This window comes from Enhydra lutris, unplaced genomic scaffold (genome assembly GCF_002288905.1).
Source record: "Enhydra lutris kenyoni isolate GAN:26980312 unplaced genomic scaffold, ASM228890v2 scaffoldscaffold108, whole genome shotgun sequence".
In the NCBI taxonomy this organism is placed as follows: domain Eukaryota; kingdom Metazoa; phylum Chordata; class Mammalia; order Carnivora; family Mustelidae; genus Enhydra; species Enhydra lutris.
Genome location: NW_019154192.1, coordinates 1,026,147 through 1,049,895, shown reverse-complemented (window position 1 = coordinate 1,049,895; position 23,749 = coordinate 1,026,147). Strand labels below are relative to the sequence as shown.

At 39.4% G+C, this 23,749-nt stretch overlaps 1 protein-coding gene across 4 annotated transcripts in view; it reads right to left on the bottom strand.

The window, feature by feature from the left end:
- Positions 1 to 17,135: 17,135 nt before the first annotated feature.
- The window catches only part of LOC111139452 (probable ubiquitin carboxyl-terminal hydrolase FAF-X), a 149,302-nt gene continuing 142,688 nt past the window's right edge, over positions 17,136 to 23,749 (bottom strand). For 3 of the 4 annotated variants that reach the window (XM_022491711.1, XM_022491712.1, XM_022491713.1), the window contains 4 exons: positions 20,958 to 21,114; positions 20,605 to 20,817; positions 19,928 to 20,023; positions 17,136 to 18,688 (listed from right to left, as the gene is read on the bottom strand). In XM_022491711.1, the coding sequence (XP_022347419.1) occupies positions 18,551 to 18,688; positions 19,928 to 20,023; positions 20,605 to 20,817; positions 20,958 to 21,114 (604 nt within the window). In that variant the 3' untranslated portion in view covers positions 17,136 to 18,550. Of the gene's footprint in view, positions 18,689 to 19,927; positions 20,024 to 20,556; positions 20,818 to 20,957; positions 21,115 to 23,749 lie in introns of all 4 variants that reach the window. The other variant, XM_022491710.1, reaches the window with a different exon arrangement.

The following is a 23,749-nucleotide window of genomic DNA, read 5'->3' as shown; positions in this document are numbered from 1 at the left end:
CCTAGATGATAGAGATGACAGCCTGAAAAATCCAAGCCAATGCCAGAGTACAGGAAAGAGAGAAGCAGGTGTTTAATGTTTAGTTAAAATTAGAAGTCTTGATCTGATGTCGTGGAAGGAGGCAATCTACATTGATGTCAGCTATTTCTCTTCCTTGTCAGTTTGATTTGGAGATGTCCAGTGTATGCATAGCACCAAATGTCAAGTAGAGCCTTCTTCACCTGTGAGATATGTACCCAAGGTTCAGGTCCCTGAAACCTAGTTTCCATTTAAATAGTGAAGGGGACTTGGTATCATCCATTCCAAGGAGACTCAACCTTTGGTTTAAGTAATTCTAAATCAGAAGGGTCAGAAAAAATTGGAAATGCTAGCTTAGAGAGTTGTAGTCAGATGTTTTGGGAAACTTCCAAGAATTTGGGGCCTAGTCCATTTTTTATATAAAAGAAATCCTCAGAAACAGTTAACAGCCCTAGAATATATTGTCTACAAAGATTATCTACATAATTTTCCCCTCTATAATTACGTGCATTTTATTTATTTATTTTTTAACGATTTTATGGATTTATTTGATGGAGAGAGACTATAGCAGAGGGAGAAGCAGACTCCCTGCTGGGCAGAGAGCCCAATATGGAGTTCAATCTCAGGACCCTGGGATCATGACATGAGCTAAAGGCAGAGGCTTAACCCTCTGAGCCACCCCAATTACCCATATTTAAAAAAATAATAATTATTTTCGGGACACCTGGGTGGCTTTAGTCAGTTAAGCAACTGACTCTTTGTGTGGGTTCAGGTCATGATCTAAGGGTCTGGCTTGTGCTCAGTGCTATTGTGCTCCAGATTCTTTCTCCTTCCTCTACCTCCCTGTCTGTTGCTCTTCCTGCTCATGCTCATGTGTTCTCTTTCCCTGTCTCTAATGAAATAAATATATAAGTAAATAAATAAATAAATAATCTTTAAAAATATTTTAATATTTTATTTTTAATATTTTAATCTCTATACCCAACATGGGGCTTGAACCCTGAGATCAAGAGTTACATGAATTATATCATGCTTGTACAAGGGCCATGCTAATCTCTTTTTAGTATATGTCCTGCTGAAGTGAGCATAGCTCACTTTATTTATTCATGAGAGGAAGAGAGAGAGGAAGAGACAGAGGGATAAGCAGGCTTCCTGTGGAGCAGGGAGCCTGACAGAGGCCTTCATACCAGAACCCTGGCATCATGACCTGAGCTGTGGCAGATGCTTAACTAACTGAGCTGCCCAAGTCCCCAGGGTAACAAGTTCTTCTGAATTTATGCAAATAGTTATATTGTCATGAGAAGATTCCTTAAGAATTTGTGAATTCCGGGGTGGGGGGAGCAGATAAGTATTTCATCTTTGTTTATAGAGGTATTCTTTATAAAACTGCTGAAAACCATAGTTAAAAAAAAAAAAAAAAAAAGAGAGAGAGAGATGAAAAAAAGTTTCCTTGAAAAACAAAACATTGGGGGCACCTGGATGTCTCAGTCGGTTTCTGCCCATAGCTTAGGTCATGATCCCAGAGTCCTGGATCCAGTCCTGGATATTGCACTCCCTACTCAGCAGGAAGTCTGCTTTTCCTTCTCCCTCTGTCCCTCCCTTTGCTTGTATTGTCTTGCTCTCTCTCAAATAAATAAATAAATAAATAGTCACTTTTTAGAGAGGAGAGTACATGTGTCTGAGAGGGCAGAGGGCCAGAGGGAGAGAGAATTCTAAAGCAGACTCCCCATTGACTAAGGAGCCCAACCAGGGCCTGATCCCTGAGACCACAACTTCAGTCAAAACTGAGAGTTGGATGGCTGCCCAACTGACTGAGTCACCCAGGAGTTCTTCTCTTTTGCTTTCATGATTTATGATAAGAAGTCTGATGTGTTATTATCCTTATTTCTCTCTTAATATAAGGTATTTTTCCCTCTGGCATCTTTCAAGATATTTTCTTTTGTCTTTGGCTTCCTACAGTTTGGATATGGATGTGCTGACATGTAGTTTTTTGGTATTTATCTTGTCTACTGTTTATTGAGATTTGGTGGTTTAGTATCATTAATTTGTTGAAGTTCTTCCTTAACTGTACCTGACTGATGCAGTTGGTTGAATATGTAACTCCCAATCATGAGGTCAGTCCCCACACTGGATATAGAGATTGCTGAAAAAAACTTAAAAAATTTTTTTTTATTTATTTGACGGACAGAGATCACAAGTAGGCAGAGAGGCAGGCAGAGAGAAAGGGGGAAGCAGGTTCCCTGCTGAGCAGAGAGCCCAATGCGGGGCTCAATCCCAGGACCCTGAGATCATGATCTGAGCTAAAGGCAGAGGCTTAACCCTCTGAGTCACCCAGGTGCCCCTCCACTAGAACTCTTAACATACTAATTCTATGCACTTTAAATTCTCTGCAAGATAATTCCAAAAGTTGTATTACATCAGAGTCTGGTTTTGATGCTTATTTTGTCTCTTTTTCTTTTCTTGTCTTTCATCTGCCTTATAATTTTGTTGAAAGACAGGCATGATATCTGGGGTAATAGAACTCAAGTAAATAAATGTTTAAGTGTGAGTTTTTGTGAAAAACTAGGTAGAGTTGGTTTATGTTTAATGTTTGTTGGAGTTCTTGATGTCAGGGGCCTAAAATTCCCATAGTGTTGGGTGGCTGGGTAGTTTAGTTGGTAAGCATATGCCTTTGCCTCAGGTTGTGATCCTGGGGTCCTGGTATCGAGTCCCAAAAAGGAGCTCCTTGCTAAGGAGGGAGTCTGCTTCTTCCCCTCTCTCTGCGGCTTCCTCAGCTGTACTGTCTCTCTGTGAAATAAATAAACTAAATCTTAAAAAAAAAATTCCCCTGGTGCCTTGACTTTAAATCTTCCCCTCACTCCCTACAGTTTTGTCTTTGGGTTTCTTTCTTTCTTTCTTTTTTTTTTTTTAAGATTTTGTTTATTTGACAGAGAGAGATTTTTTTATTTATTTGACGGACAGAGATCACAAGTAGGCAGAGAGGCAGACAGAGAGGGAGAAGCAGGCTCCCTGCAGAGCAGAGAGCCCGATGTGGGGCTCAATCCCAGGACCCTGAGATCATGACCTGAGCCGAAGGCAGAGGCTTTAACCCATTGAGCCATCCAGGCGCCCCTATTTTTTAAAATTTTTTATTTAAGGGACGCCTGGGTGGCTCAGTTGGTTAAGGAGCTGCCTTCGGCTCAGGTCATGATCCCAGCGTCCTGGGATCGAGTCCCGCATCAGGCTCCTTGCTCATCGGGGAACCCGCTTCTCCCTCTGCCTCTGCCTGCCGTTCTGTCTGTGTGTGCTTGCTCTCTCTCCCTCTCTCTCTCTCTGACAAATAAATAAATAAAATCTTTAAAAAAAATAAAATAAAATTTTTTATTTAACAGACAGAAATCACAAGTAGGCAGAGATGTAGGCAGAGAGAGAAGGAGGAAGCATGGTCCTCACTGAGCAGAGACCCCGATTCGGGGCTTGATCCCAGGACTCTGAGATCATGACCTGAGCTGAAGGAGAGGCTTTAAACCACTGAGCCACTCAGGCACCGCTCTAATTCAGTACTAGTAACTGTACCCATGTTTAATGGAGTGGTAAGGATTTCGGAGCTAAAGCAGTCTCAGGTGTTATGATTAAATTGATCTTTGTGTGCCTGTGTGCCTGGGCTTTGACTTTCACTGTTAACTTTTCTTTCTGCTTTTTTTCCCTCCATCTTAGGTTTGATAGGACAGCTTGAAGAGGGTAAATTTGGGTAATTGTATTCCATGTATGAGATAAGGTCCCAATAGTCTTTTCTTTGGAGAGTAGGTGTTTGTGATGGAGTATGTAAGTGATGTATTTTATAATGGTTATTTTTCCACACCTCTGCCAAAAATAGGAGGTGTTTTTTCCTCACTCCTAACTTAGAAAACTTGGTGTGAAGTGTAGCACCCACTTCCCCTACCACTGTGGTTCTGCTCGTTTCTGACTTTTATTAAGATAGCCCACATTCAGCCTCCAGCATTTCAGCAGAATTACTATTTAAGTGATCTCACAAATTCATGGTTCTAGCAGCTTCTGTGTCAGATAAACTGATCTTAGTTTTTTCCTCTATATTTGACATTTGCTTCAAATTTTAGGGGACAATTTGTCTTCCTCTCCCACTTTTTTATTGCATAGGCTAATATCTGGCTTCTTTTTAAATTACATGTAATGGTGTATGACTCTAGGGGCAACTGGATGGCTCCGTGGGTTAAAGCCTCTGCCTTGGCTCCGGTCATGATTCCAGGGTTCTGGGATTGAGCCCCGCATCGGGCTCTCTGTTCAGCGGGGAGCCTGCTTCCTCCCCTCTCTCTGCCTGCCTCTCTGCCTACTTGTGATCTCTGTCTGTCAAATAAATAAATAAAATCTTAAAAAAAAAATAGTGTACAACTCTACTTCTGCTGAATTGCATATTAACTGAAAGCTGAGACTATTTTTACTTTTTGATTTCTATGGTAATACTTTACTTTTAAAGTAGGTTAGTGACTGCCTTAGTATTTGTATTTTTCTGTTATTAATGCTTTACATTCATATTAATTTTTTGAATATTCAAAATTTAAAAATCAGAAATCTTTTAATCCATGTGTCAGTTTAATTTTGTTAGTAAACCTTCAGTTTGCATCCTCTTCTGTATGTTAGGTTGCAGTTTGTTTTTTGAGTTTTTTTGTTGTTGTTGCAATACTTGCAGCTAAAATGCTTAGTGACTATAATCCTTAATTTGAGTAATAAGTTTACTTAAGTATAATTTTAAGATTCTAACAGAAAAAGTCATAACTGTTCTGTTCTTAATATTTGGACTAGAAAAAGGAAAATGGAGTTCACAGACTGCCACACCATTCTTGAAGTTTTGTTTGTTTTTAAGATTTTATTTATTTATTTTTTTGATGGAAACGGAAGCAGGGGTAGTGGTAGAGAGGGTAGCAGGATTCCCGCTGAGCAGGGAGCGCAATGTGGGACTTGATCCCAGGACCCTGGATCATGACCTGAGCTGAAGGCAGACATGTAACATTTAACAACTGAGGCACCCAAGGACCCCACAATGGTCCTTATTAAAGTAGGATGCAGGAGTACCTCGGTGCACTGTCAGTTGAGTGTCCAACTCTTGTTTTCAGCTTGGGTCAAACCTTGGGGTCATGGGATCAGGCCCACATCAGGCTGAGGGCTCAGTGTGGAGTCTGCTAAAGTTTTTCTCTCTCTCTCCTTCTGCCCCTCCTCCCTGCATTCTCACTCTAAAATAAATAAAATAAATCTTAAAAAAAAAAAAAAAAAAAAGAAAGGATTAGGGGCGCCTGGGTGGCTCAGTGGGTTAAGGCCTCAGCCTTCGGCTCAGGTCATGATTTCAGGGTCCTGGGATCGAGCCCCATATCGGGCTCTCTGCTCAGCAGGGAGCCTGCTTCCCCCCCTCTCTCTGCCTACTTGTGATCTCTTGCTCTCTTAAATAAATAAATAAAATCTTAAAAAAAAAGAAAAGAAAAGAAAAGAAAGGATTCTGGGAATCCTGGGTGACTCAGTCAGTAAGCATCTGCCTTGGCCTCAGTTCATGATCTCAGGGTCTTGAGATGGAGTCCTCAGCAGGGAGTCTGCTTTTCCCTCTACCTGCCGCTCCCCGTGATTGTGTGCTCTCTCCCTCTCTGGAAAATAAATAAAATCTTAACCCCCCGCAAAAAGAACAAACAACAACAACAACAAAATAGGATTCCCTTTTTGTTTTTCCCAAAAAGTGGGACCTCCATGATGCATATAATTTCCATTTAATGGCCAGACCTTACTTATTTGTTGAGTCACTACTGTAATGAAAGAGAGTCCAGTATCACTTTGGATAGAAGTAGAGAGTCCGTATCTTATAATGCTCCTTAAGGAGGGCCATGGCAACTTCACTGCCTTCTTGGTTAGTGTGGGGAAGTCTCTACCCAGTCCAAGAAGGTGTCTACAAAAACTAGTAAGTATTTAAAGTTTCCAATAGTTTGTGGCAGTTGGGTAAAATCAGTTTGCCAGTCATCACAAGGGCATTTTCTTATATGTTGTAATCCCATTAGTAAATTCCTCTTATTAACTTTTAGATTATTCTTTGTGCAAATAGGACAAGTCTGAACAATTCTCTGCATAGTTTGTTATAATTCAGGTCCCCTAAGATATGGTCTCAAAAAGTCCATTAGGGACTAGGGACACAAGACTATGAAAATTGATTTACATTGATGAATAGGGTTCCCATTCCTCTGCCCTTCTCCAGTCCTCATTTTTTTCTTTTTAAAGACTTTATTTATATATTTGACAGAGAAAGAGATCACAAGTAGGAAGAGTGGTAGGCCCAGGGAGAGGGAGAAGCAGGCTCTTTGCTGAGCAGAGAGCCCGATTCAGGGCTTGATCCCAGGACTCTGGGATCATGACCTGAGCCAAAGGCAGAGGCTTAACCAACTGAGCTACCCAGGTACTCCTTTTGTCCTCATCTTGTCCTTATCCCAGTACACAACAGTGAATTGGGTTAAATCTAACTGAGGTAGTTAAGATTGCTTTGAATTGATTGGTCACTGTGCATTTGGCTTTTCTATCTTGCTGCTTGATTACCTTGAGCCATTGCATAGGAATCTAATTTTTGATGCCTCAGACAGTGCATGCCAGTGCACTTTGACTCAGATACAGCTTGTATAGTGGCCAATATCTCTGGGCAATACTTAATATTCTTATTTCCTACTGTCATCAAACCTACTCTTTCCAAATCACCCTGTGGTGACTGCTACACCTTGAAGGCATACATAGAATCTGTATCCATACTAACTTTCTTCCCATGGGAAAGTTCCAAAGCTTCAGTGAAGCCTATTAATTTGGCCTTTTGTGCTGATGTGCCCAGGGAGTGGGGTGGGAGATTGGAGGATGTGAAGTGCTCGTTTCCACAACTCCTTGGCCATTCGCCATCACATATCTGCTGGGCACTGTCTGTGATCAAGAAACCTACTATCAGGGGCACCTGGTTAGCTTAGTTCAGCATCTGACTTTGGCTTAGGTACATGGTCTCAGGGTTGTGGGATTGAGCCACATGTCAAGCTGAGAACTCAGTTGTGGAGTCTTCTTGAGATTCTCCCTTTCCCTCCCCATCGCCCTGCTTATAAGCTCACTCATCCTCTCTCTTTCTGTAAAATAAATTTAAAAAATATTTATTTATTTACTTTTGAAGGCTTTATGTATTTGTCAGAGAGAGAGAATGAAGGAGCACAAGCAGGGATAGCAGCAGATTTCTCACTGAGCAGGGAGCATGATGTGGAGCTCGATCCTAGGACCCTGGGGTCATGATCTAAGTCGAAGACAGATTTTTACTGATTGGGCCACCCAGATGTCCCTAAATAAATCTTAAAAAAAAATAAAAAAAGAAAGGAACCCACTATCATTGAACCAATGGTTGGTCAGATAAATTGAGCCTGCTAGAATACACAATTTTAAGAACTTCCAAACAGTTATGGGAGTGAGACGGATTTGAAAGAGAAAGCAGCAGAGTGGGTGGATATAAAGACCTCATAGTCTTTATTTTTAGTTTATTTTTATTTAGGTTCTAAAGAGTTTATTTATTCACATGAAAGAGTGAAAGACATTACTAACAGGGTGAAGGGCAAAGAAAGAAGCAAGCGTCCCACCAGCAAGGAGCCCGACGTCGGGTTTCATTCTAGGACCCTGGGATCATGACCTGAGCTGAAGGCAGATGCCCAACCAAATGACCCACCCAGCTACTGAAGACCTCAGTCTTTAAAGTGACATTTGGTATTTTCCCATTCAGCCTGCAGTCAATTAATAGATCCTGTTTTATTCTAATAATATCAACACTTGTTGGACACATATATACATGTTATAGAGCCACACACTGGGCTCTAACATGAATTTTTCTGCTTCCTGTAGTAAATCACAGGTGGTAGCCACCGCACATAAGCATGGGGCTACCCTTTGGAACACTGCTATTTAGATAGATAAACAAGACGATATGGTACTTTTCCCCAGCATTTGTTTTAGTACTTCCAAGGCCAGTCCTTGGCTTTCATGAATATATGGTTTAAAATTCTTTCTCAGATCAGGGAGTCACTTGTGATACGGGGGACATTTTATTGGAACCATTATTGTCTCAAAAGCTTTTTTTTTTTTTTTTTTTTTAAAGATTTTTAATTATTTGACAGACAGGTCACAAGTAGGCAGAGAGGCAGGCAGAGAGAGAGGAGGAGGAGGCAGGCTCCCCGCTGAGCAGAGCCCGATGTGAGGCTCGATCCCAGGACCCTGAGATCACGACCTGAGCCGAAGGCAGAGGCTTTAACCACTGAGCCACCCAGGCGCCCCTCAAAGGCTTTTTTAACAATCCCCTGACCATGCTAGGGACTCTGAGTTGGGCCTCTTTACGGCTTCATAAAGAGGCTTAGCCACAGGCTGAAGTCCATATCCAGATTCTGCAAAAGCTGGCATTACACAAAACCCCTTGTATCTATCTCCAATTCCTTGAAATATCCAAATCCTAACAATGTGCTTTCTAGTAATCATTAAACTTCTGTCCTCTGATTTAATTGGAAACCCAGAGAGGAGAGTTGCTGTTTAGGAATTTGGCCTTCCTAAGAGGAAAACTTGTATCCATACCACACCAGATGATTAAGTACAGTGATGGCATTTTCTAGAGAATGTTCATAACCAAGGCTGGCTATATCTACCTACCTACCTACTTATGTATTTTTAAGTACTCTTATGCCCAACATGGGACTTGAACTCATGACCCTGAGATCAGGAGCCACATGTTCAGCTGATTGAGCCAGCCAGGTGCCCCACTGCTTCTTCCTTAAAGGATACTCTTTAATACGAGGAAATTTTGTTCCTTTTAACACTACTACTATCAGAGTGGCTTACTTAACTCACCCAGGGAATCTGACCTGCCCAAACAGTGGTACACACTTACTTGTAAATCTCAGGTGGTTCCAGGCCTCTTCCTATCTTCTCTGTTCAGTAGCAGCAGCTGAAGCCTTATGGCATTTTCAGGTTGAACTTGTAATTGCAACTGGTGTTTTCAGGTGAAAAAAATTTTTAAGTACTTAAATTGCATACAAACTGTTGCACAAGAAGAGGAAATAGACAGTCAGTAATGTGTAAACTATGTCTAACCACAGACACAGAAAGGCTTGATGAAGCCAGTTTACTATTTAAGACAGAATAGGTTTGTCCAGAATCCAAGTAGTCTTATTATCTGGGCCCCCACTGTTAATTATACCTGGGTTTCCTGTGAGGCTGTTCTCATCAAAGGCCATTAATGTGGCTGGAAGCCCTGGGTCCCTTCGTTCACAATTCTCCTCATGCTTCCCCTCAAATGGCCATGTTTTTCCCAGACCTTTCAATGTAGCTTTCCTTTCCTAAGAAAATTTAGGGCAATCTCATTTCCAATGCCCTCCTCCTCTTCTTCCTTTTTTCATTCCCTCCTTTTTCTTCATTTATTTTTGAGTGGGGGAGGGGCACAGGAAGAGGAAGAGAATATCAAGCCGACTCTACACCCAGTGCAGAGCTGCACACGGGTTAAATCTCACAACCCTGAGATCATGATCTGATCTGAAACGAGGAGTGAGACATTTAACTGACTGAGTCAGCCAGGCACCCAATGCCCTTCCTGTCTACCATAGGCACATTTGTCTTTGCTCAACCTAGGACATCCTGACTTGCTCTTTAGTTCGGTGTCCCTTTTACTGCATGTGAAAAGCAAAACTTGTATTGGCCTTACCTTTTTTAACGTAGCAGGTTATTTTCAAAGGGACAGATAAGTTGGGTTGGATAAAATGCACAGTAAAATTATTTATCCCTGGAGGCGAATTGTCTTTCTCCTATAAAACCAAGTCAAACTCCCTGGATAGTGTGGGTAGTATGGTGTGTACAAGATGTAGTAAACTGGCTTCATGGGGATCTGGACTTTGATGTGCAAAATATTCCTTTACCAGGTCATGGAAAATGCTCTAACGGGGTGTGTGCCTGTGTGTCTCCTTTTGCTTAGGTACTCTTTAGTGTTGCAAAATTCACCAGCAATCCAAGAAGCTACATTGTAGTAGTTGCCTCAGCTTTCTCTCAGGGGACTTACACATGCTAAGAAAAATGGTAATTCACTAGAAAAGGGTCCAGGTCATCCCAACAGTATGGATAATTGTAAATTATTATTAAGAAATGAGCTAAGGGGACGCCTGGGTGGCTCAGTTGGTTAAGCAGCTGCCTTCGGCTCAGGTCATGATCCCGGCGTCCTGGGATCGAGTCCCACATCGGGCTCCTTGCTCATCAGGGAGCCTGCTTCTCCCTCTGCCTCTGCCTGCCATTCTGTCTGCCTGTGCTTGCTCTCTCTCCCTCTCTCTCTCTCTCTGACAAATAAATAAATAAAATCTTAAAAAAAAAAAAATGAGCTAGGGGCAGCTGGGTGGTTCAGTCATTAAGCCTCTGCCTTCAGCTCAGTTCATGATCCTAGGGTTGTGGGATGGAGTCCAGCATCAGACTGCCTGCTTGGCAGGAAGCCTGTGTCTGCTTCTCCCACTCTCTGTGGTTCTGTCCCCTCTCTTGCTGTGTCTCTGTCAAATAAATAAAATCTTAAAAAAAAAAAGAGCTAAATAAAGCATATAGTGATAAGGTATAGCACCACTGGAAGTTGGTTGAACTAATGAGACCTCCAGGTGGTTACTCAAAATTAAAGGACCCAGTACAAATCTTTTTTGAACTCCTTGACACAGAGTCCACTGTGATTCCAATAGCTTTGCTAAAATCTAATGTGGGCTAAGGTTGGGAGAGTGGGGATGCAACAGTTACTGGGATTAAGATGTGTTTGAAAGAAAATCAGAATGGGGAACACATTTTTCCTGAGTATTATAAAAGAAAACTTTTAAGTTTACCTCTAGGCCAATCATGATTGGACATGCTAAATAGGAATCACTGAATAAAGGTCATCAGCTTGAAAGATTATGGGAGATAGACCCTGCTATTTAACAGCACACAACAGAAACCAGTTTAAATACAAGCCTGAAGACAGGGTTAAGGTGATATACCTTTGTCTGCAAATGCCTTGGAACCTAGAGATAACTCAAATTGTGGTCAACTTGTGTATGTATGTATGTATGTATGTATGTATTTATTTTTTAAAGACTTTACTTGCCAGAGAGAGAGAGAGAGAGAGAGAGAGAGAGAAAGAGACATGAGCAGGGTGGAGGAGCAGGAGAGTGAAAAGCAGGCCTCTGGCTGAGCAGAGAGCTCAACCTGGGCTCAGGACTTGAGCTGAAGGCAGATGCTTAACTGATTGAGCCACCCAGCATCCCCAACTTGTGCTTTATAACAATGCCTACCCGTAATAATACTGACATTTGTGCAAGACATGGTTCTGTTGGAAAGGCACAGCAAATGTGACTTCATAGTTCTTAGTAGCTTATTCTGTAATCAAATGGAATCATGCTTTTTTTTAAAAAAGATTTTTATTCATTTATTTGATATAGTGACAGAGAACAAGTTGTGGGGTAAGGGTTGGGAAATAGCAGAGGGAGTGGGAGAAGCAGGCTTTCTGCTGAGCAGGGAGCCTGATGTCGGGCTCAATCCTAGGACCCCAGGACCACGACCTGATTGAAGGCAGATGCCTAACGGTTGACTGTGCCACACAGACACCCCAGAATTGTATTTTCATTTTTTTTTTTTTTTAGGATTTTATTTATTTATTTGACAGAGAGAGATCACAAGTAGGCAGAGAGGCAGGCAGAGAGAGAGGGAAGCAGGCTCCTCGCAGAGCAGAGAGCCCGATGCGGGGCTCAATCCCAGGACCCTGAGATCATGACCTGAGCCGAAGGCAGAGGCTTTAACCCACTGAGCCACCCAGGCGCCCCTATTTTCATGTTTATATTTAAAAAATTTCATTTATTTGACAGAGAGGGAACACAAGCAGGGGCAGACAGAGAGGGAGAAGCAGGCTCTGTGCTGAACGGGAGCCCAATGTAGGGATTGATCCCAGAACCCAGGGATCATGACCTGAGCTGAAGGCAGAGGGTTAACCTACTGAACCATCCAAGCATCCCAAGAATTGTATTTTTAAGGAAAGATTTTAAGTAATCTCTGCACCCAAAATGGGCTTAAACTCATAACCCCAGCATTAAGAATCACATGCTCTAGGGGCGCCTGGGTGGCTCAGTGGGTTAAAGCCTCTGCCTGCCCCTCGGGTCATGATCCCAGGTCCTGGGATCGAGCCCCGCATCGGGCTCTCTGCTCAGCAGGGGGCCTGCTTCCTCCTCTCTCTCTCTCTGCCTCTCTGTGATCTCTGTCAAATAAATAAACAAAATCTTAAAAAAAAAAATAATCACATGCTCTATAAAATGAGCCAGGAAGACATTCCTAAATTGGACCTTTGACTATATTGTGCTCCTGGCATTGCTAGTAAGATGAGAATGTTAATTATTAATCAAATGTACTAGCAGACTGAATAAAAGCCTCCTTAGGAAATAATAAGCACAGGAAATGATTGGCTGAGGGAGAACTAGATTTAAGTATTCATCACCCAACTTTCATGGTAAATAGTTCTACATAAGTTCATCGTAAGATATAATTAGAAGTATAACAAAAAAATAAGCAATCAAATTAATACAAAAATATGAAAATGCATGTAAGTTTATAGGATATGTTATCTTCAATCTGTCCCTACCTATACTGGTTCCCCTAAACGTTAGGCTTATCCATACTGTTAAGTTCTATTGTTACTTCATAAAAATGTACCTCTAAATGTAGATGTTCAGTCAAATATCATTTTGATGTGGCCTGTGTAGGTGAGTGTTTACCTCATCTGAAGAAAAGTTTATCTCTAAGATCAGAATGTCCTGCCCCATAACACTGTCTTTTCTTTACTGGTTGCTCTTCAGTTTCAGCAGAGAGTGCAGTATAACAATGTGGTGTCAAGTAATTAAGCATGTCCACAAGACTAAGACTAAGACTAAAAGACTAAGACTAAGACTAAAGACTAATGACTAATGACTAATGACTAAAGACTAAAGACTAAGACTAAGACTAAAAACTCTGGCATCAAACTTGTGTGAGCTTTCCTGATTGTTAATACTCTATGCATACTGTCATACATGATTATTGGTAGAAGTCAGCACTGTCCATGATTGTAGTGGGAGAAAACAATTGGAATCTTGAAATTTTAACTTCTACCAATCCTGCCGCATGTACCTCTTTCCTCTGAAGCCCTCCCTGACTTTATTCTATATCCTTTCACTATAATAAACTGTAACCATGAGCCATGAGAAGTTTAAGAGCTTTGAGTTCTGTAAGTTTTTTAATTGAACTATCAAAATAAAGTACAAGTAACTCCTGAGCAAACAGAAGTAGGGAAAATCCTTATAATAAAACTTTTAAGAAAACTTGGGCACCTGAGTCGCTCAGTATGTTAGGTATCCAACTCTTAGTTTCAGCTCAGGGTCCTGGGATTGAGCCTTATGTCAGGCTCTGTGTGGGGCTAAATCAGATCCAGGGCTCTCTCTCTCCCTCTGTCCCACTTATGTGCTCTTTCTCTCTTAAAGAAAGAAATATACTTTTAGGGGCACCTGGGTGGCTCAGTGGGTTAAGCGTCTGCCTTCGGCTCAGGTCATGATGTCAGGGTGCTGGGATCAAGCCCCACATCAGGCTCTCTGCTCAGTGGGGATCCTGCCTCCCTTCCTCTCTCTCTGCCTGCCTTTCTGCCTACTGTGATCTCTGTCAAATAAATAAATAAAAATCTTAAAAAAAAAAAAGTACACCTTTAAACAAAACAAAAAGAAACCCAATTAAATTTCACTAAATTTCTCTCATGGAGATGTTCTTCAAATTGAGAGAATAACCCTGGCTTTATCTAGTATAAATTCAAAGTAACCCAGATTCAGACATTTCTTTCCAGTGGAAATCTAGCAAGAAAAACAAAATAAGGAAGTCATTAAACTTTTCATAAACTACAATAAATACCAAAATCATTTTCCAGCAGGTGTTTTAATAATAATAATGGTTAAAGTAATAGATGATGATTCAAATAAATGGTTCAAATACTATAGCCTACTTAGAGCTTATTATTGTGGAGTAACGTAAAAAACCCCCACCAATTTGAATCTCAAATGCTATAGAACATTTTTTCTCAGCAAATGCAGATGTAGTATAATTATATAATATAAATATAATAAGCTAGAAATAGGGGCCCCTGAGTGGCTGAGTGGGTTAAGCATCTGCCTTCAGCTCAGGTTATGATCCCAGGGTCCTGGGATCGAGTCCCATATCAGATTGCTTGCTCGGCAGAGAGCCTGCTTCTCCTTCTCCCTCTGCTGCTCCTCCTGCTTGTGCGCGGTCACATAAAGAAAGAAAATCTTGGGGCGCCTGGGTGGCTCAGTGGGTTAAGCCGCTGCCTTCGGCTCAGGTCATGATCTCAGGGTCCTGGGATCGAGTCCCGCATCGGGCTCTCTGCTCAGCGGAGAACCTGCTTCCTCCTCTCTCTCTCTCTCTCTCTCTCTCTGCCTGCCTCTCTGCCTACTTGTGATCTCTCTGTGAAATAAATAAAAACTTAAAAAAAAAAAAAAAAAGAAATCTTAAAAAAAAAAGCTAAAAATATGTCTGTTTTAAATTTCCCAGTATTACAGAAAACCTGAAATTATATATAGTAATGAATATATATAGTGAAATTAAGTACCTTCCTTTTCAATCACAAGTCTTTTTTTTTCTTTTTTTTTTTTTTAAAAGATTTTATTTCTTTATTTGACAGAGATTACAAGTAGGCAGAGAGGCAGGCAGAGAGAGAGGAGGAAGCAGGTTCCCTGCCGAGTGGAGAGCCCTATGTGGGATTTGATCCCAGGACCCTGGGATCATGACCTGAGCCAAAGGAAGAGGCTTTAACCCACTGAGCCACCCAGACACCCCACAAGTCTATTTCTTAGTTCAGTTAAAAATAAGACTTTTGTGAAAAAAATTATTAATCCAATAAAAATACCATCCAACTCAATTTTTTATTTATATAAATGAATGTACATTTTTAATTTACGAATTTGCCTGTTCAGGAAAACTTTTTTTTTAAATAAAGATTTTTATTTATTTATTTATTTACTTGACAGAGAGAGAGGGATCACAAGTAGGCAGAGAGGCAGGCAGAGAGAGAGACGGGGAAGCAGGCTCCCTGCTCAGTAGGGATGTGGGGCTCAATCCAAGGACTCTGAGATCATGACCTGAGCCAAAGGCAGAGGCTTAACCACTGAGCCACCCAGGTGCCCCAAAACTTTTTTTTTAAAAGACATTATTTATTTATTTGACATATAGAGATCACAAGTAGGCAGAGAGGCAGGCAAAGAGAGAGGGGGGAAGCAGGCTCCCTGCTGAGCAGAGAGCCCAGTGCAGGGCAAGATCCCAGGACCCTGAGACCATGACCTGAGCCAAAGGCAGAGGCTTAACCCACTGAGCCACCCATATTCCCCAAACTTTTTTGTGTTTTAAAGAGTTATTTTAGAGAGAGTGCTCATGCAAGCAGTAGGAGGGGCAGAGGGAGAGGGATTGAGAATTCCTACCAAGTGTGGACCCCAATGCAGCACTTGATCCCACAACTGTGAGATTGTAAACTGGACCCTTAACTGACTGAGCCACCCAGGCACCCCAGTAAAATTTCTTTATAACCTCAAAATCAGTACTTTTGTGTGGCCATTCACAGAGAGTTGCAGAACAGCAGAAATTTTTAGGTGCCTGATATGAATGCTCTCAGACTGAATAAGGTTGAGAATTTGCCTTTGTATTTCAGCTTTCACAGATTTTGGATCTACTGAGTGTCACACACTATTCTTTTTTTTCTTTTTAGTGGTAATTTTACTGTTTAAAAAATGGCCCCCAAGAAAAGTGCTTAAGCCATGCTCATACCCAGTGTTTTTAAGCACAAGTAGTCTATGTGCCATGCCTTCAAGAGAAATTATATTATAGATAGGGATTGCTTAAGAATGAGTTACAGGCGCTAGGGCACCTGGGTGGCTCACTCAGTTAGGCATCTGACTCTTGATTTCAGCACATATCTTGATCTCTTGATCTGAATCATGAGTTTAAGCCCTGCAATGGGACTTTAAAAAAAAAAAGTGGACTTGGCACTGAGTTCAATGTTAATCAGTAACATTTGACAAGTGAAGAGCTTTAAATAGAAGCACAAATAAAGTTATGTACTGATTGGTACATGAAAATGTGAGTAGACGCTTACAGGATCCTAACCCAGCATTTCCTAAGGAATAAAGGCTCAATGTTCCTTAACTGTTCCCTGTGACTCTATATACTGTTGTACATAGTAAGAACTGACTACAAAAATGTGACAAAAGTATAAGACTGATTAATTTAGGATTTTAAAAAAAATTTTTATTTATTTATTTATTTGACAGACAGAGATCACAAATAGGCAGAGAGGCAGGCAGAGAGAGAGAGGGGAAAGCAGGCTCCCTGCTGAGCAGAGAGCCCAACGTGGGGCTTGATCCCAGGACCCCGGGACCCGAGCCAAAGGCAGAGGCTTAACCCACTGAGCCACCCAGGCGCCCCTAATTTAGGATTTTTTTTTTTAAAGATTTTATTTATTTATTTGACAGACAGAGATCACAAGTAGGCAGAGAGGCAGGCAGAGAGAGAGGAGGAAGCAGGCTCCCTGCTGAGCATAGAGCCCGATGTAGGGCTTGATCCCAGGACCCTGAGATCACAACCTGAGCCCAAGGCAGAGGCTTTAACCCACTGAGCCACCCAGGCGCCCCTAATTTAGGATTTTTAAAAGTACCAACACTTTATTTTCTTTTTTCTAAATTCATAAAGGGTAAACAGTAAATTATTAAAAAAAAAAAAAAGATTTCATTTATTTATTTGAGAGACAAAGCATGAGCAGGGAGGCAGGGAGAGGGAAAAGCAGATTCCCTCCTGAGCTGGGAACCAGAAACAGGTTGATCCCAGTACCCTGAGATCATGGCCTAAGCTGAAGGCAGATGCTTAACCTGAGCCACCCAGGCTCCCCAAAGATAAATTTTAAGCACTAAGATGTGATGTCTGAAATGCTGGATTCAGTATCATGCCAATATATGTTATACAAATAAGTTTTAATGTATAACGTTTAAGAACAAAAGAGTAACAAACCCACAAAAGACAAATTCTTCTTAAATCAAATTCTATTTGTGAATTCAGCAAAATAATTTCTATAAAACAAAACAGCAAAATATTTAAATAGTATAGGACAGGCTGTATCTGTTTGCAGGATATTTGGTTTTTAGACAGGTTTCAAAATATTACACACATTCAAAAGTTACCAATTCTTTTTTAAATATAGTATTAACTCATGAGTTATAGAATCCCGAAACAAATGTTTATTCTAAAATAGTAATTCAGAATTATATTAACTAACCAGAAGTTTATGTTTTTTAATTAAATACCACAACATAAGAGTTTTGGAATGGAAAAGGAAATGGGACAATTCTTGCTTTCAAGTAAAATTGTGACTGACTAGAAAACCAGCCAGATATCTAGGTGCAATGGTACTTCAAAATATTGTAGGATTCTGATGATGTCCACTTTAGTGAGCTTCTGTAAAAGTATCACCTAATAAATTCTATTGTAAAACAAAACAAGCACACAAAATACAGTCATCTATTATGCTCCACACATTCTGGGGTAGCAAAAGCTTGCATATTCTTTTTAATTTTTTTTTTAATTCCTATAACCAATACTTTCACATTCTTTTTCCCATCAAGAGACTGAACTGTCAAACTTTAAAGAATATATGAGTAACTGAAAACTGCCTCTCTGTCACATTTTTCCTCTTGTTTTATATGTATGCTACGTGTAAGAAATAAAAACCTCTAGGTAACAAAACTGTCACTTTAGGGGAAACTGCGATCATTCAGGTGATTTTGTCTTCACTGGCTACACAAACTTAGTTTGATGCCATGCTAAATGTTACAGCATCATTATAGCTTTGAACTGATTAACCAGAATAAAAAGGTAATGAAAAATATCCAGACACAATGTTACATCAGCAGTTTTTCCACACCATCCATACAATTCAAGGTTACCAACCAGCCTTACATGGCTCTAGTAACTAAGAATTAACAAGAAACCAATGGTGTATTGTTATGGATGGGCTGTTTTATATTACTTTTTTTGGTTTTATTTTTGGTAAAGGATTTGATCCAATTGCCATGAAGCAGACAATACTGGATGCAGAATGCATAAACAAAACAAGAAAATTATTTTTTTGTAGAACTGTGACTCTTCATCAAAAAAAAAAAAATTCTCTTGGTTAAGAATTAATAGTCAAACATTAATATACTATATACATCTTTGCCATTTACATATTAGTATCAGCCATTTAATACAAAACATTATACACTTTCCCCTGTGAGTGGCTTATATATATTGACAACAAATTTCTGCAAATGAGACAGTGAATAGACTTTCTACTCCATGCTGAACAGTTTCTCTTGTTTTGAATATCAGCCAGACACAGAAAAAGTTTGGACAGTAAGGCCTGAGTGCATGGTCTTAAAGGAAGCAGTTAATGATAGGTATTTCACTGATCCTTCATTTGAGATAAGGATACTTCTTCATTGCTTTCAAAATTTTCTTGCGTGTGTTGGCCAGTTTTTTGGTGGTTGTTCAAGTGTTGTGCTGCTGGCCCTGTATATGGCTGTCCATGCATATGATTATTCTGAGGGTGAAAAAGAACAGCATGTCAAACTTTTCATATATTAAAATTAAAATGAAAAATTATAGGATAAAGTTTTGTAAAAGTAGACATGTCTGTTCTAGGGATTTATCTAAAAACAATAATGTAGTAGTTATAAATTAACCTATATTTCAATTCTTTTTTTTTTTTTTTTTAAAGATTTTATTTATTTGTCAGAGAGAGAGAGGGAGAGAGCGAGCACAGGCAGACAGAATGGTAGGCAGAGGCAGAGGGAGAAGCAGGTTCCCCCACGAGCAAGGAGCCCGATGTGGGACTCGATCCCAGGACGCTGGGATCATGACCTGAGCCGAAGGCAGCTGCTCAACCAACTGAGCCACTCAGGCGTCCCCCTATATTTCAATTCTAATATTCTAAGGAATTTAAGTATGATATAATAAACTGTTTCAAGAAAATATGTCTTTATGATAAAACTGGATTCTACTTTCACAAGGGAAGTATTTTAAAGTGTTTATCACCAAATATTCTGCTAATAGAATTGGTGCTCTCACTGTGGTCCACAGACCAGCAGCATCAGCATCACCTGGAAACTTGTCAGAATACAGTCTTATACTTCACCTCTGATGGTCAGAAATCCTGGAGTTGGAACTTACCTGTTTTTAACAAGTGCCTTTACATGATCCTGAGGCATATTAAATTTAAAGACCTCAATTAATCATGTTTGTGGTTTAAACTTAGGACAATCTTTCTTGAAACATTTCTCCAAATTCTTGTTTTTCAATGAAAGTTGAACTGTTCATGTATATTTCTTACTAGTTACCATTTTTCCCCAATGACTCATCATCTATTGAAATCACTCAAATTGATTTTTAAAACATTTTTACTGCAAAGGAATATTGAGGCAAAGGTAACCAAGATATGTTTGTCTTAACGTTTCTTCAACGGTTATTAATTTTATGTTCATATGAAGCATCACATATTTTTATTAACTATAATAGCACAACAGTATTACCTAACTGGCCAGGAAAACTGCCATAAGGGTAGACTGAAACATGCCGCAACATGACCCCAACTATAACCATGCTCTTTCTCTGATCATCCTGGCAAACCTATTATGAATAAGCCCTTTATTACTTCATAGTCAGAGATGAAAATTTACAAAACATGTAAGAAAAATAACTAAATTCTCTTTTTCTGGTAAAGTAGAGAAACTTAATGAATAAAAACAAAAACAAAAAAATAACCCACTGAAGTCTTATTTACCTGTTGACAGTGAGATCCAGATGAATGAAGATACAATGGGGTATCTTCTGGTAGAGATGACTCATGCTCATCTGGAGCATCTTGATCATCTGGCTCCTAATTTTAAATTAAGAGATTAGTAATTTGATTATGAAAGCAACTTTAAATTTATTTTTATTACCTTTTGAGAAAAAAGTTTTTTTTTTTTAATAAAGATTTTATTTATTTGACAGACAGAGATCACAAGTAGGCAGAGAGAGAGGAGGAAGCAGGCTCCCAGCTGAGCAGAGAGCCCGACGCAGGGCTCGATCCCAGGACCCTGGAACCATAACCCGAGCCAAAGGCAGAGGCTTTAACCCACTGATCACTCAGGCGCCCCTGAGAAAAAAGTTTAAAAAATGTACCAGTTGACTGTTTACCGTTTTTTCATTTAAAGCAAATAAAATAACTAACAATTAGAGAAAAAAATTAGATTCTTCCAGATATGTAATTTATAGAAAATTTCACAGGAATTTCTCTAACAAAGGAGTTACTAAGTTCATTTGATTCCTTAAAAACAAAATCAAGCAACAAAGAATATTAAAGCCAACAAAACCGCAACACAATTTTTTTAAATTAATAAACACTGGCCTATAAATATAAAAAATTACTTTTTTTTCTTCCATTTTTATCTGTTGCCCTTTGGTGGCTTTTTTTACCTCCTCTGGGCAGAGTTCACAAGCTTTTGCAAGAGTCATCCTTGCACTATGTGATTTCTCCAAAAAATAGCCATTTGATGTTTCATTGCTTTGCACTGGAGGAGACCAGTTATTGTAAGCATATTGAGGATTGCCAGTATATGGTCTTCTTTCAAGTTCATCTCCAAGCCATTCCACTGCCCAGGTCCACTTTCTTTTAAGATCTCCATTACCCTTCAAAAGAGGGAAAAAAAAAAGAAATAATTTAGAATAATTTTCAATGTTAACTTCTAAGCCCAAATCTTCACAATTCTTTTAAAGTAGTTCTTAATTATGATACAGATTATTACATGATTTGAGAAAAAAATTCTCACCTGTAATATTTGGTAAGCAACAGCACAATTGCTAAAGAGTGCTACCATACATTTTATACACTGGTACGCTCTTTTTTGATAGTGATTCTTAGAGCGCTGAATTGTATCAAACAAACCATCTCGATCATCTGGGATTCCTTTAAGTGCATTATGAATTCTAAAAAAGAATCAAATATAAATATTTGTAGTATTTGGTAGCAACACTGTGCCTTTTATACGTTTTGATGTAATCAGTGAATCCATTTAACCCTAGAGTTAATTACCTAAGGAATAAACCCATTTAAAAGGTGAAAAAACAAGTACAGAATTCAGTTTGCCTACTGTCATAAAGCCAGCAAGGTGGAAAGATGGTTAAAGTCTGACTGAAAAGTCTGAAGTCTTACTCAAATTATTAACCCAGTATTATTTTGCTAACTATAAATTAAATGCATCAGTAATATTGAAATAAGGATTAAAGTTAACTCTATATCTGCAACACTGCTTCAGTTGAATATAATTTCAGTTTGATCAAATTATTGAGTCAGAGCATTCTTTTAAAAAGATTTAATTTATTCTAGAGAAAGAAGGGAGAATGTGAGTGCACATGTGCAGGAGGCAGAGGGGCAAACAGAGAGGTAAAGAGAGACCCTCAAACAGACTTGCCACTGGGCATGGAGCCTCACAGAAGGCTTAATCACACAACCCTGAGACCATAATCTTAGGCAAAACCAAAAGCTGGACGGTTAACTGACTGAGCCACCCAGGAGCCCTCCAGATCTTTTTTCCTTTTTTTTAAAAGACTGCAGAGTCTAGAGACTATGGAAGTGACAAAATTTCACAGTACAAAATGAACTTGATTTCAAATCATTAGAATATACATATGGCATATAAAGCAATTTTTACTGGCAAGAGTAAACTTGGCTGATTTGCTAATAATTAGATTGCATTGCAGTTCTAACCAAGTATCAGCGTAACATTTTATACATCCAGTTACTTCGTTTTTCTCAAAAGCCAATTTAAAATTATTTGTGGGCAAAACGTTCCTTCTTTCTTTTTTAGGAGGATCTAGATAGAAAGTCTCTAGAGAAACTCCTTTTCACCATTTACCTTACTTACTTGGAACATCATTATATTCCAAATAAAAACCAATTTTTTGGTTTTGTGTTATGTTTTTATTTATTTTGGTAATCTTTACCAAAATGTGGGCCTCGAACTCCCAACCCCAAGATCAAGAGTTGCATGCTCTTCTGATTGAGCCAGGCAGGCACCTGTTTTGTGCTTTTGTTTTGCAGTATACACACTTCATAATCTAAGTCTTGTTTATCTTGGAAACAATGGTATTGTAGTATATACTCTACTTTATTCTTTAGTTTTAGGTGATAATGAAGTCAGTCGGTATTTTTGCCACCTTATCATTACTACAACTACTTTTTATATACCATTGTAAACCGTATTGTCTTTACCTGTTCTGTTGCCTATTACTGGTGTGGCACATAGCAGATACTTTGTAATGTAAACTGAATAAACTAAATGTTCATGATAATCTCACTCTTATGTAGAATTTAAGAAACAAACAGATGAACATGTGGGAAAGGAGGAAAAAAAAGGAAAAGAAAGAGAAAAAAACAAACCAAGAGACTTAACCACAGAGAACACCTGAGGGTTGCTGGGGGAGGTGTGTAGGGGTGGATGGAAGTAACTGGGTGATAGGCATTTAGGAGGGCAGGTAGTAGAATTTGCACTAGGTATTCTTTGTAAATGATGAATCACTGAAATCTACTTCTGAAATCAATATTACTGTATGTTAACTAACTAGAATTCAAATAAAATTTAAAAAATCAAATTCTCTCATGATACTGAAATAGATACTGAGTAATAAACAAGTGTAGGTTGAAACTTCTAATACTTTTGACTCATGGTGACTGGTTTTGGTTAATGCTATTTTGACATTAACTGATTTGTTTGAAATCCATGATGGCTAATTAGATCACAAATTAAAATATTAATTCAAAAAGTCTAGTATTTCTAGTCCCCCTGAAATTCAAGATTGTAATGATTATTAAGCACTACAAATTTATAAAATAATGTAGGATGCTTGGGCTGCTCAGTCAATAAAGTGCCTGCCTTTGACTCAGGTCATGGTCCCAGGGTCCTGGGATTGAGTCCCACATCAGGCTCCTGCTCGGCAGGGAATCTGCTTCTTCCTCTCCCTCTGCTGCTCCCCTTGTGTCTTTTTCTTTTACAAAGAAAAAAGTAAAATCTTAAAAAAAAAAAAGCATTTTCATCTTTTTCTTTTGATTATGGCTAATGGGTGACAATATGCTTGTATTTGTTTCCTTTTAAAATAAACTATTATAAAATAATGCTTTTGCAAGAAAAATGAGAGATATTGGGTAACTAATTCTATATCATAACTTGTGGGCCCCCGGGTGGCTCAGCTGGTTAAGTGTGCTGATTTCAGTTCAGTTCTTCAGCTTAGGGTGGTGAGTTCCACCCCCGTACTGGGCTCCAACTGGGTGTGGAAACTACTTAAAAAAAAAAAAATCCTGTGGGCTTAATTTTATGGCAAAGAACATATAGAGGAATTTGGGGATAAAGACTTAGAGTACAATAACTTTAGTTCTAAAAAATTAGCACTTTTGGGACACCTGGGTGGTGCAGTGAGTTAAGCATCTGCCTTTGGCTCAAGTCATGATCTCAGGGTCCTGGGACGGGGCTCCTCATGGGACTCCTGGCTCAGTGGGGAGTCTGCTTCTCCCTCATCACCCTGCTTATGCTCTCTCTCAAAAAAAAAAAAAAAAAAAAGTTACCGC